Source organism: Amblyraja radiata, chromosome 21 (genome assembly GCF_010909765.2).
Source record: "Amblyraja radiata isolate CabotCenter1 chromosome 21, sAmbRad1.1.pri, whole genome shotgun sequence".
NCBI classification, from domain to species: domain Eukaryota; kingdom Metazoa; phylum Chordata; class Chondrichthyes; order Rajiformes; family Rajidae; genus Amblyraja; species Amblyraja radiata.
Window position 1 is genome coordinate 12,247,237 of NC_045976.1, and position 12,625 is coordinate 12,259,861.

General features: G+C 38.3%; 1 protein-coding gene across 14 annotated transcripts in view; it reads left to right on the forward strand.

Moving 5' to 3' along the window:
• Nucleotides 1-12,625, forward strand: part of eps8 (epidermal growth factor receptor pathway substrate 8) — a 148,856-nt gene that overhangs the window by 99,802 nt on the left and 36,429 nt on the right. For 8 of the 14 annotated variants that reach the window (XM_033039541.1, XM_033039544.1, XM_033039547.1 and 5 more), the window contains 3 exons: nucleotides 2,553-2,600; nucleotides 10,031-10,095; nucleotides 10,502-10,663. In XM_033039541.1, coding sequence (XP_032895432.1) covers nucleotides 2,553-2,600; nucleotides 10,031-10,095; nucleotides 10,502-10,663 — 275 coding nt within the window. The remainder of the gene's footprint in view (nucleotides 1-2,552; nucleotides 2,601-10,030; nucleotides 10,096-10,501; nucleotides 10,664-12,625) is intronic. The other 6 variants (XM_033039550.1, XM_033039545.1, XM_033039553.1 and 3 more) reach the window with 1 other exon arrangement.

Below are 12,625 nucleotides of genomic sequence, written 5' to 3' on the forward strand. Positions count from 1 at the left end.
CAGCCAAGACATGTAATTATATGTCTAATATATTTCCTGTGGCTTTCATCACTGAGTCAGAGGGATATTCTGTTTCCTTAGACCATGCAATGTTGAGTGGTGAGCCTGATTTATAACTTTGGATAATTAATTTTTTGTTCTGCTGGAATTAATGTTCTGCTGGAATTTTTACTGGTGTTTTCAGAATTAAATTCTGCAATTTTTCCATGAAGACCACAACTAGCTGGTGCTAGACACAAAACTGCAATAACTCAGCGAGTCAGGCAGCATGGTGGACAAAAGTGCTGGAGAAACTCAGTGGGTGTAGCAACATCTATGGAGCGAAGGAAATAGGCAACGTTTCGGGCCAAAGCCCTTCTTCAGACTGATCTCTGGAGAAAAGGAATAGGTGACGTTTTGGGTCGAGACCCTTCCTTAGACCGAGAAAGGCTTTGTCATACCTCTCGTTTCCCTCCCCCTCCCCCTGCCTCTGTCTGAGGAAGGGCCTTGACCCGAAATGTCATCTATTCCTTGTCTCCAGAGATGCTGTCTGACCCGCTGAGTTACTCTAGCATCTTGTGTCTATCTTCAGTGCATCTGCAGTTCTATCCTACTCAACTAGCTGGTGCTGATTATTTTATGGAGTTTCTGCTTGTGGCTCGCTGTGATTGAATAGGGAGTACTGCAAAGGTTGCAATGAGGTTAGGTCGTTGGTTAATTGTGAATAGTGTGGGTTCTGGCAGTGCGGTGAGGTGAACTGGCTGTGGTGGCTGGGATAGGGACTTGTATTAGCAGATATAACTCGATATGTGACCCCTTCTGGGCCTTCTGTCAGGATCATGCGATGGCTACAATAATGGCTGATACAGTTCTCATCTGCTGTCAGTTAAAAGAAGTCTGTAATCTTTTATTAATTTGAACGCGGCACAATGGCGCAGTTGGTAGTGCTGCTACCTCACGGCACCAGAGACCCAGGTTCGATCCTGACCTAGGGTGCTGGCTGTGTGAAGTTTGCAGGTTCTCCCTGTGACAACGTGTGTTTGCTCTGGGTGCTCTGATCGCCTCCCACATCCCAAAGACATGCGAGTTAATTGACCTCTCTAAAATTGCCCCTAGTGTGTAGGGAGTGGATGAAAAAGTGGGCTAACGTAGAACTGGTGTGAATGGGTGATCGATGGTCAGGATGAACTCGGTGGGCTGAAGGACCCTTTTTCCCATGCTGTTTCTTTAAACTAAACTAAACTTTGTGAAAGCATGGTACACAAAATTGCTGCAGAAACTCAGCGGGTGCAGCAGCATCTATGGAGCGAAGGAAATGGGCGACGTTTCGGGCCGAAACCCTTCTTCAGACTGTGAAAGCATGCTGTACAATAATGAGAGCTGACTTTTTAACTATAATTTTCAAATCCATACTTTTCCATAATAAAATGCAATCTTTGCTCCATGTAATCTTGAGATCATTGTAGAACATTTAAATGCTCTTTACTGTGGCAAAGTTATAAAAAGATTTGTAAACCATTCCATTAAAATCCTGGTTATTTCAATGAATGGCCGTTTTAGGCAAGAATAATAATTTCAGTGTTGTTTTTGGAGTTTTATGCTCTTGTTTTCAGGAAAATTATATTGTTCCAGGAATTAACCAATTCAATTATTGTTTATTAGTCTAGATAACATCTGACATGCTTGCTAAATGTAGGCATTGGCTGTATTGACAATCTGTTTATATGAAAAGCATGTGTTATGACCCTCAGTATACAAATTGAATGTATAAGTCAGCTGGTCATCATTCAAAGCTGTTTTAGCAATCGTTTATGTTATGGGTAAAATTCAATTGCACATTACATCTAATTAATGTAATTATGAGAAATTGATCAAACTTTTACACGCATGTCTTCTCGCTTGTGACAAGTACAATCAATACTGGTGCTTTGTCATGAAAATGGCATGAACAGTCAACTTCGACTACATTCCATCTTAAATAATCTTAGGAAGATAATATTCTAACGAGATTCAGACATGCAATTTTCTTGTAAAGATGCCAGGTATTCTCAAGCAGTGCATCATGCAATGGATGTGAGCGGGCAGTCGTGAATAGTATCTGACTGTCATAAACAGCCTGTTTGCTGCAATATTTTTATGGTTTCTCTTGAATATTATGGTAAATAAAATTGTTGCCATAAAACTGAAAAGCTCATCACTATGGCACAAGGTGGTCTAAAGTTGAAATATTTTTTTCATATTTAGGATGGGGGGGGGAATTTTAAAACGGATATTATCATTTGGTATGAGACAAAGTCGATACATATTGCCACAAAAATAACTCCAGTTTTCATATTGTGTCCTTTTAGTGTTAAGTGTTCTTTAGATTGAATGGGTAAAGATAGTGCTAGTTATGATCCCATTCAATAAGTTTTATAAAATATATGTTGAAAAATAATAATTATTTGATTTAGTTTTTAATTTCTTCTTTGGCATCTGTCTGTTTTCATCGGCATTATTTTGAAATGTTGCTATCGTTAATTTAGTCGTAGTTTTCTGTGAGTTCAGTATTTTGCTTCCTTTATTTGTTTTAGGAGCTGATGGACTGTACTTCTTACATTCTTCAAAACATAAAAAGAAAGGTAGAACCAAACCCTGGTTGGTTTGTCTTGTGTGACTTTATTTATACTACTTTATGCAAAAACCAAAAATATTCAGTTATTTTAGGATGAATTTACAATGTGAAAGTATCACGTTACAGTATGCTTAACAGGCTTGTTCAATAACAAAATTAAAACAGAGAGATGATGTGGAAACAAGGAACTGCAGATGTTGGCTTACAAAAGAAGACACAGAGTGCTGGAGTAACTCAGAGTCAGGCAGCATCTCAGGAGAACATGAGCGGATGACGTTTCCGATCAGGACCCTTCTTCTGACAAATTAAAATATAACTAATTTTCCATTAGAAGTCTGCAAATTTAATTACTTTAAAATTAGTTCCTTACCAATGTAAGAGGGAATTAGCCTTTTTACCTGGCAAATTAACACAATCTTGGTAAATTCATATTACACTGAACCCATCAGATTAAAAGCAGGTTCAATTATCTTTTTAGTTCTTCATTTCCTCTTAGTTTAGAAGTTAAATTGCTTTAATTGATGAAATGCTGCGTTTGTTCAGCGATTGCTGGTGTATTTACAATGCTGCCACTTTTGAAATGCATCTTGCTGGCTTTAAGGTTAGGAATTGTGGAAATCTATAACATGGACGAGAATAGAATTTGCGGAGATAATCAGACTGCGCCCTATTTTTTTGGATAACTAGCACTCTCCTCCATTCCTGCTCTATCAGATGGGACTCGAGAAAGAAATCCCTCTAGGATGTAGCAGTCAAAAAATAAACTATCTGGCAGGTTGCTGCAAATTGCTGAACATTTTCTCATGTTCCTAAAAATAGTTAGTTGCACAAGATTTCATGATTTTCATGCTTTGAAGGCAGCAGTGTTATTCCTAGTTGGCTTTATTGTGGAAGCATTCTGTATACCCTTATATGGTAAAAAAAAACCCATGTATGTAAAGGACATGATATTTGGCAGCTTTAAATCTGGTGGGGCTTTTATTGTTCAGTTCACCCTTTTACTTGTGAAATCTTAACTTTCATCTATTCGTAACAAATGAACATTTAATTTAATTTAATCCAAATAAATGAAAGAAATACACGTGTATATATATATATATTACCTATTAAGTTATGCATTACTTTTGTACGTTTTCTGTGCCCATTGATGGACACAGTCTGGTTGTTGCTGAACCCAGACTATTTTTACCCCTAAAACAGACACAAAAAGCTGGAGTAACTCAGAGGGACAGGCAGCATCTCTGGAGAAAAGGAATAGGTGACGTTTCGGACATTTCCTTCCGAAGAATGTCACATATTCCTTTTCTCCAGAGATGCTGCATGACCCCCTGAGTTGCTCCAGTTTTTTGTGTCTGTCTTCGGTTTAACCAGCATCTGCAGTTCCCACAATGTTTTACCCCTTCTTGCCTGTTCTTAACCTTGCCTCCTTTCACCTCTCTTTTTAACCCTTCCAAACATCCACTAGAACTTTACAATATTCCTTTATCAACCTACGCTATTCCTATTCTCCCAGGCTCTTATTCATTCCATAAAAAATGTCCCACTCTGCATGTCTTGGCAACCTCCAATAAGCCCACTGAGGCCCTTGTCACTGTTCCAGTGAGCAGCAATTCTATCTGCAATGCCTGACTGGCTGATGCTGTTCAATTGGCTTTTCATGGTGTTAATGGTTGGGCATCTGCCAAAGAATTTAGCACGACTTCTCATGTCCATATTGTCCTCCAGGAGGCCTGTTTACTTGTGTGCAAATTATTTGTTATCCATGAGTTTGCTGTCCATAAAAAAAAAAAATGGTGGAAAACTCAGCAGAGTTTCTGTGGAGTTTCTGTGGAGAGAAATGAACGGACACCTTTTCGGGTTGGGACCCCTCTTCAGAATGAGGAAGGATCCGATCCTGACATGTTATCTATCCATTTCCCACCACGGAGGATACTATTTTTTCCTTCAGTACTGTGTCCTTTTCAACATGAAGAATGACGCCATCTTGTACTCAGTATCCTCCTGCTCATTCCTCATTCTCCCAGGATCGTTTAACGCCCACCCATATGGCATCTCCTGCACTTTGCTGCATGACACTACATGAGCCCTGGAGATCTTGATGAGAAGTTGTAGATGCTAGTTATCCCAATACCCTGCCCTGTGTTAACCTATTCAACATTCTGTTTATGTTTCTGCTTATCATAGCAATGTTACAAAATGTTGAGATTTTAAAAATCAAGTCTGCAATTTATCCCATCAGATAAAGCATAAAAATAAGTTTAATTTGACACCTAATTCACTTTCATATCTCAAGTATTAAAAAAGTTATGGCCATTTTCATACTGGGAAATGAGCATCTTGTTCCCTATTGATTTTCTATGGACATAACAAAAAAGCTGTGATCGTGAACAGTCAAAAGCCCATAACTTTCTTAAAAATTAAGAGAACTGAATGAAATTTTCAGTTATCATAGATTGAAGCATTCTGAAACAAATATAAAATAATCTTACTTGGATGACCTGAAATTAAAGCATATAATTAGTTAGTTACCTAATTGTAGCTAATTTCAGACTTCAATTACTAGATCTAAACATCTATCCATCTCTTAATAAATGATTAACATTTTTAAATAGCCTAAATGTCCAAATAATATTCACAAATAATTCACAATAAAACATGATTTTTAAATCTCATTTACATTAATTTATAGACCAAATGGAAGGAATTTAGTGTTCAATTGCTGTAAATTAAAGTCCATTTTAAATCAGCTTTCCAGTGGGTCCCCGTGGAACGCGCTGGTTTAGAACGTTCACATTGCGGTAGTTTTGTGCCCCAAATGCCCAGAAAAATACTGCGGGATATAATGGGGCCAAATTGAGCTACTCGCAATATTAAACTTTGTATAAAGGGATCTTTAGAAGCCCTTTTTAATGTAAAAATATACAGCCTACCTTCAGATATTTGCTTTATGAGACCCTGCGGGTGCGGGTGGTCGCGGGTTCAGAGATTGATTTTTAAACTACTATAACTATTTTACGAGGCCTTTAAAACTAATAATAGCTTTTGCGACGGGGTCTTTCAGCGATTTTTCGTTAATAATTAACTAGGCTGAACATCTTCGATTTGAACAGCCTAGAGAAAATCGCGTTTTAAACCCGCCCCCTCTAAACGGCGCCAAAATCGCGCACAACCTCAGCGGCAGATATTCAACGACGCTTCAGGTAGGCTTTGCAACATACCTACTTATCACCTCCCAGCTGCAGTCTCCACCTTCCCCTCCCCTCTCCTGACTCCAGTTACCTTTTTGTTTCTCTCTTCTGTCTGCGTCCACAGGCTACACAGTGGCGCAACTGGTAAAGTTGCTGCCTCACAGTGCCAGAGTCCCAGGCTTGTTTCTGACCTCTAGTGCGGTCTGTGTGGAGTCGCCACGTCCTCCCTGTGACCACGTAGGTTTCCTCAGGGTGCACCAGTTACATCCCACATCCCCAAGATGTGCGGGTTTGTAGGTTAATTGGCCTCTGTAAATTGCCCCTAGATAGTCGGCATGGACTTGGTGGGCCAAAGGGCCTGTTTCCATGCTGTAAAATAAACTAACGTAAGCACCCATCATTTACCTGACTCTGCCTTCCAACTCCACCCTCTCCCTCCTCTACCCAACTACGGATGCCTGTCATCCCTCCTCTGCCCTTCCAATCGCTTCTATCTCACAACGACGACTCTTTTTATACCTGCCATCTTCCTTCTGCACTCTCAGTCCTGATGCAGGATTTTGCCCGAAACGTCGGCCTTTCCTTTCCCCCCCCATAGATGCAGATCAACGTGCTGAGTTCATCCAACAGATTGTTTGTTGCTCCAGATTTCAGCATCTGTAGTCTCTTGTGTCTCCAAATGTTTTGTGAATTGTGCTGCAAGTTCATGTTTTCATTTCCAACTGACTTGGCCTGATGTTGAGATGGCAGGGCATTGATAATGGAGAAGGTGGAGGTAACATCACTCCCAGGGTATTAGAATTCACCAGTGCTGTTTCTTGTGACAGTACCTACCAGTGCAGCATACAGGCATTTCTAAAAGTTTAAAAACTGGATTTTCTCATTTTAAAAATTTAAAATTTTAGACACGTTGAATTTACACTTTTTCGCTGTTAGTTTATTAAATTAGTTGATTGGTCACATAGATTAGGAAGGTATATTGATGGAAAAAATAGTTAATACATTTAACTTATTACTTCATTGATTCACATACTGGCACCATTTTGGCTGCAATAAAGGCACTGGGATTCACAATCAGCTGAATAAGCGATGTCAAGATATTCTTCAGGCAAGACTTTCTTCAGACAAGACTTTAGAAAGATGACTAGAAAGATAAGACAAGACTTGGATTTACATGCCGTTAAGTACGGTTCTGTGGGCGGAATGATAAGCTGAAAGTAATGGTTTCACTTTTATTTGAAGAGTCTTGAGAAAAGATACTTTGAATACTTGAAATAGATATTTTCTGATTGAGATATGAACAAGTCCTTTGGCATACTGTAAATCTTTAGTGTAATTTTAAAAACATTTCCATACCATCTATCAAATAATTTGCAATATGCAACTTCTGAGCATTTTATTGTATTTTTGGTTTTAAAATGCATATTTGTAAAGTAGTTGGCTGCTTTAAATTTTCCTAATCTTACTAACTAGCTGTTTTATAGTATTTCCCTTCTCTTCCACGGAGTCATTTTGCGTTTATTTGTTTTCAACTTTGTTGGCTATTCAATGTTCGCTGCTGATTTGATAGTCACAGTTAATGACTCTTGAGACAAGGTGAAAAAGGTACATGAATTGTTATTTAAGGCACAAAATTTGTTCTTTTTTTTTTTTAAATTAAGGTATCTCAATGTACACTAAATTAAACTCTCAAAACACTGCAGATGCCGAAAGTTAGCAGTAAACAAGAAATGCTGTAAACACTCAGTTGCACAGGCAGCATCTGTGGAATGGGCAAACAAGCGGCCCTAGTTGGAATCGATCTCGGGTCTCTGGCGCTGTGAGGCAGCAACTCTACCGCTATGCCACAGTGCCGCCTGTTGTCCATGTGTGGTGACCATGTCTATGGGAGGTGACCATGTCTAGCAAGCTCTCCTCCTGACTGCCCAAAATGTTCTTCTGGCAAACATTTTTTTGAAAAATCACTCGAAAAGAAGATAAATAGTTAAAGAATATTTTTTAATTTAAAGATTATCGTATTTGCTATAGATTTGTTAAAAAACATTAAAATTAAGCAAAATAAAAGGTTGGTTGTAGGGGTTGGATGGGGGGGGGGGGAGCAGATTACTGAACCACATGTCCCTCTTCAGTCAGGGTCACGTTATGTACAAGTAGTGCCCCGTACAACGTTAAGGAGCCCAACGTGGTGCATCTGGTGCCTCAGCTCATGGAATATGCTGACCATCGATCATTCGTCCACACTAGTTCTATGTTATCCTACTCTCATCCACTCCCTACACACTAGGGACAATTTGCAGTCCCTATGATCTTACACACCTTCATGCCTTTGGGATGTGGGAGGCAACCAGAGCACCCGGGTTTGATCGCGACTATGGGTGCTTGTACGTTCTCCCCGTGACTGCATGGTTTTTCTCCTAATGTGCTCCGGTTTCCTCCCACATCTCAAAGACACACATGGTTGTGTGTTAATTAACATTGGTAAAAAAAATTGTGATTTGTCCCTAGTGTGTAGGATAGTGCTAGTGGACAGGTGATCGCTGGTCGGCATGGACTCGGTGGGACGAAGGGCCGGTTTCCACGCTGTATCTTTGAACTAAACACCATGAAGGATGGACTATTCTTGGGGTAGCTATAGAATGAGCCTAATAAGCTAGACTATACTTTACATTGTTGCATTATTATAAACATTCTCCATGCTTGCAACTGTCTGCTGATGAACTTATTGCATCACATACACATATGAACTAATGAAGGATTAATTTCCACAATAGTTTGTAATTCACTGTCCTATTGAGTTTTCACTGTACTCGGCACTGAAATGATTGAACCTAAATTGAACCCTATTTCATGTCTGTGTCAGTGGCATTTTTAGCCTGCTTAGCTTAATTTAGTTTAGTTTAGAGATACTGTGTAGAAACAGGCCCTTCAGCCCACCGAGTCCGTACCACCCAGCGATCCCCACACATTAACACTATTCTACACACACTAGAGACAATTTACATTTATACTAAGCCAATTAAGAATTGAAGAAACCGAACAATTCAGAGAAAACCCACATGGTCACGGGGAGAATGTCCAAACGCCGTACAGACTGCACCCATGGTCGGGATCGAACCCGGGTCTCTTGCGCTGTAAGGCAGCAACCTTACTACTGCGTCACCGTGCATGGTTAAATAGCAAAGCCTTATTTCTCCAGTGTCTCTTCTGTTATGCGTAGTTTTCTGTGGGAATTTGTATGCTACCATCCAAATAATGACACGGTATCTGTTGTCAGCACCTTTTTCTACTTGTGCTACACCATCTCTGAAAATGCCCGGATATTACCCTCCATTCTCCCCTCTTCTGTCTTCGAGAGCCCGCGGTGATGACATCTGCAAGCATGAAGATGCATGTTTATGGCAGCCATTATACGTCTTGTACTTCCACTACTTGGATCTTATCATATAGTATCTTATTATCTTATCATATAGCCACTCTTCTAATGACAAGAAGCAAAGTATACGTGTGTGTCCTTCCTCATTTCCTTGCAAACAGAAATCTTTAACAAATTATTTGCTGGTTTAAGATGCAGAAACCATCAATCTTTTATTTTGCATTTAAACTTGATTTGATCCAAAACTGGTTTGACACTCGTGCATGGAAATGCTTGACTATTTGCTGGATTTCATGACGCAACTTGTAATTAAAGCAAAGCTAACCTAGACCTGTGCTGCCCGTGTCCAGTACTGGTAATTGATTTCATGGAATTGTTCATTTTCAGGAAAAATTACAACGTATGAAATTGGATCTGCTGGAATTGCAAAACAGGCACATTACATCAGTTGCATATTGCACACTGCACCAGATGTCCATCTTTATTGGCTGATAGAACTAAATATATGATGTCTATTCTAATTTTATCCATATTGTTTCCCTATCCAATTTATATTCCCTCCCACAGCCCAAACTATTTAATTTTGATAAATTACATGCATTAGAACCTGGTATGAATTGTTCAAGATCTGCATGCATTAAAGCCTTGACTCCTCTGCTCAGAGATTGTTAGTGAAGTCTTAAGTTGCTTTGGATATTCATTTAAAATTTATCTTTAATAGGAATTCTTTAACAAGTAAGCCTTTAAATGTTGCTTTAGTAGCTTATTGCTTAAACTTTGTTGAAGGGGAGTTAATATGAAGCGAAGAATTTGATTTAAATGACCTGAGAACCTGATGAATGGAATAAAGTTATTGTTTTTTTTTAAATTCTACAGAACAAAGAAAAAACTATGCAAAATCAACTGTTGCAATGTCAGAGACTTCACAGTATCGTGTTGAGGTAAGTAGATTTTTTAAGTTCTGTCAGATTTCCTGCAGCTTTGCTTGATTGGTGTTACATATTTTTAGTGTGTGATCTTTAATTAAAATAGACTTCAGTTATATTTGCACATGCGTCTGATACTATTTAATGAGTTTGTGCTGTGATGTTTATGATATAACGTAAATAAGACTTGGAGTACAAAAACATAGATATCGATTTCTTCATGGAAAGCGTAATGCCATTGATTATTGGTATGTCAAAACCGACTCCTTTCCAAACAAGTTTATATTTAGTGCCAGAAGAACAATTGGAGGATTCAAATGTAATACATCTCTGTGAAATAAGATGCTAGAATATACTTTTCAGACTGAAATTGTGAATTATTTTCTACAGTTTAAAATAGTAATTTCTGTATTGAAAATAGCATTTGGCAACATTTATTGTGGATCGGAAGGATGCTATGATAACAGTAGACGATGGCATAAGGAAACTAAAACTGCTTGATGCAAAAGGCAAGGTCTGGACCCAAGACATGTTACTTCAGGTCGATGAGAAATCCGTCAGCCTGATTGATCTCGAGAGCAAAGTAAGTCTAATTTTTTTTACAATGATTTGAGAATCAGTTTACACATTATTTACTTTGATGCACCAAAGTAGCATTCTCTTACTTGGGTGAGGCTGCCATGATGTGAAAGAGACAGATAATTTGTAAATCTGTTGTTATGTCTAAAATCTATCCAATTCAAATGTGTCTTTGATATGTTTGATCTGTTTGATGCCACAAACCAGGGATCACAATGTGATTCATGAGAAGGATTTGGTCCATTTGTTAATCAAAGTAGTTAATTTGCTGAAATAATAATATAATAATAATAAATGTCATTTAAATGTTAATGTATTATAGATAGATTTTGTATTACAATTTTACACATTTTTGATATTAATGCATTTTGTGGCTTAATTCTTAATGTAAAATTGATATTAAATACATTTGTTAATCAAAGTAGTTAATTTGCTGAAATAATAATAAATGTCATTTAAATTTTCATAGATTATAGATTTCATAGATACATTTTGTATTGCAATTTTACACATTTTTTGTATTAATGCATTTTGTGGCTTAATTCTCAATTGGGTGAAATTGATATCAAATACATGTAAAATTGTATTACAAAATCTATTTAAGCACATTATCATTTAAATTGCAGTTATTATTATTTCAGCAAATTGAGATGCAAATTTCCTTTAATTTTATACTTTATTATATTTCAAATGTATGCATGTATTCTTTCAATTCCAATTATTACAGGAAATGTTATTTTATTAAACCCTTATAAAAAATATATACTATGTATATCACGTGTAGGACATATGTGTATTGTTCATAATGCAGTGCACATCACCATCTATAGGACACTTGAGTGCCTGCATTTAATTATTTTAAAGCATTTAATTTTACAAACCTAAATTTAATTCAAGGAGGCATAAATTGAGTTGTCTTGGGTTTGTGACAAAAGGTTCATGGTTATTTAAAATAAATTTTAATTGGCCACAAAATATAGATTAAGGATTTAAAAGTGAGACATACTCAGAAGACTGGTTGTGTAGGAATACATTTTGCACTTGTCCGTCAGTGACAGAGAATTTCTGGTTAACTATTCCGAGCAGTATTCTGTCTTTCCACAATGGCCACTGGCTATTTAACATCTTGGTAGCATAAACAATGCTTTGGCATTACATTGTGAAATTAGACTGGTGCTCTTTTATTCCCATGCTCCCGCGATATAAATAGTGGAATTGACTTTGCTGCGAGATGCTGAAGTTTCTGTGCTAAACTGTTGGGATTTCTCTGCTTAAGTGCCACCAAGTCCATGATTTGTTGCACAAAACGAGGCAGTTCTAAATGTTCTGGCCAGTATTTTCCCAACATCATTCTGACATTGGACTCCTCATAATGTCCAGTGGCGGAGTGAATCTCCCCAGTGCAAGTCCACCACCAATTTTCCAGCAACTGGTGATCCGGATCTTTTAATCCAGACAAATTCTCGAGAGTGCACTTGAAATCTCCCTAACCCCCTGGAAGTCTCCCCGAAAATGTGGCGCCTAGGTCGGTTAAGGCTGCCAAACTCGGCCTCATTGGGATTTCCGTGCCGAATGGCGGATCGAATTTGTCCTTTATGACTGGGATTCTGAACGTATGGGTATTTGTATTGAATGACGTTGTATGTACTTTGTTTGCCTGAAGTCGCACTTCACAATTGAATGAGCATTACTGTTGGTTTTATCAAACTGCAGAGAATTAACTTTACCCATTCTCTACATTCTCTGCATGTATTGGTCCTGGGTGATTAGACAGCAGTGAAAAATAATCGAGTCACATGAAGTTGCAGATGTTGGAATCTTGAGCAAAACACAAAGTGCAAAGTGCAAACCAAAACCCCTCTCCTCTCCTCACCCGGCCCTCGTTGTGTCCCGGGGGCACCCCCTGTAGCCGGCCATGAAGGTGCAAGAGCCATTACCCCAGTTCACCCTCCTACCGGCCCTTGCT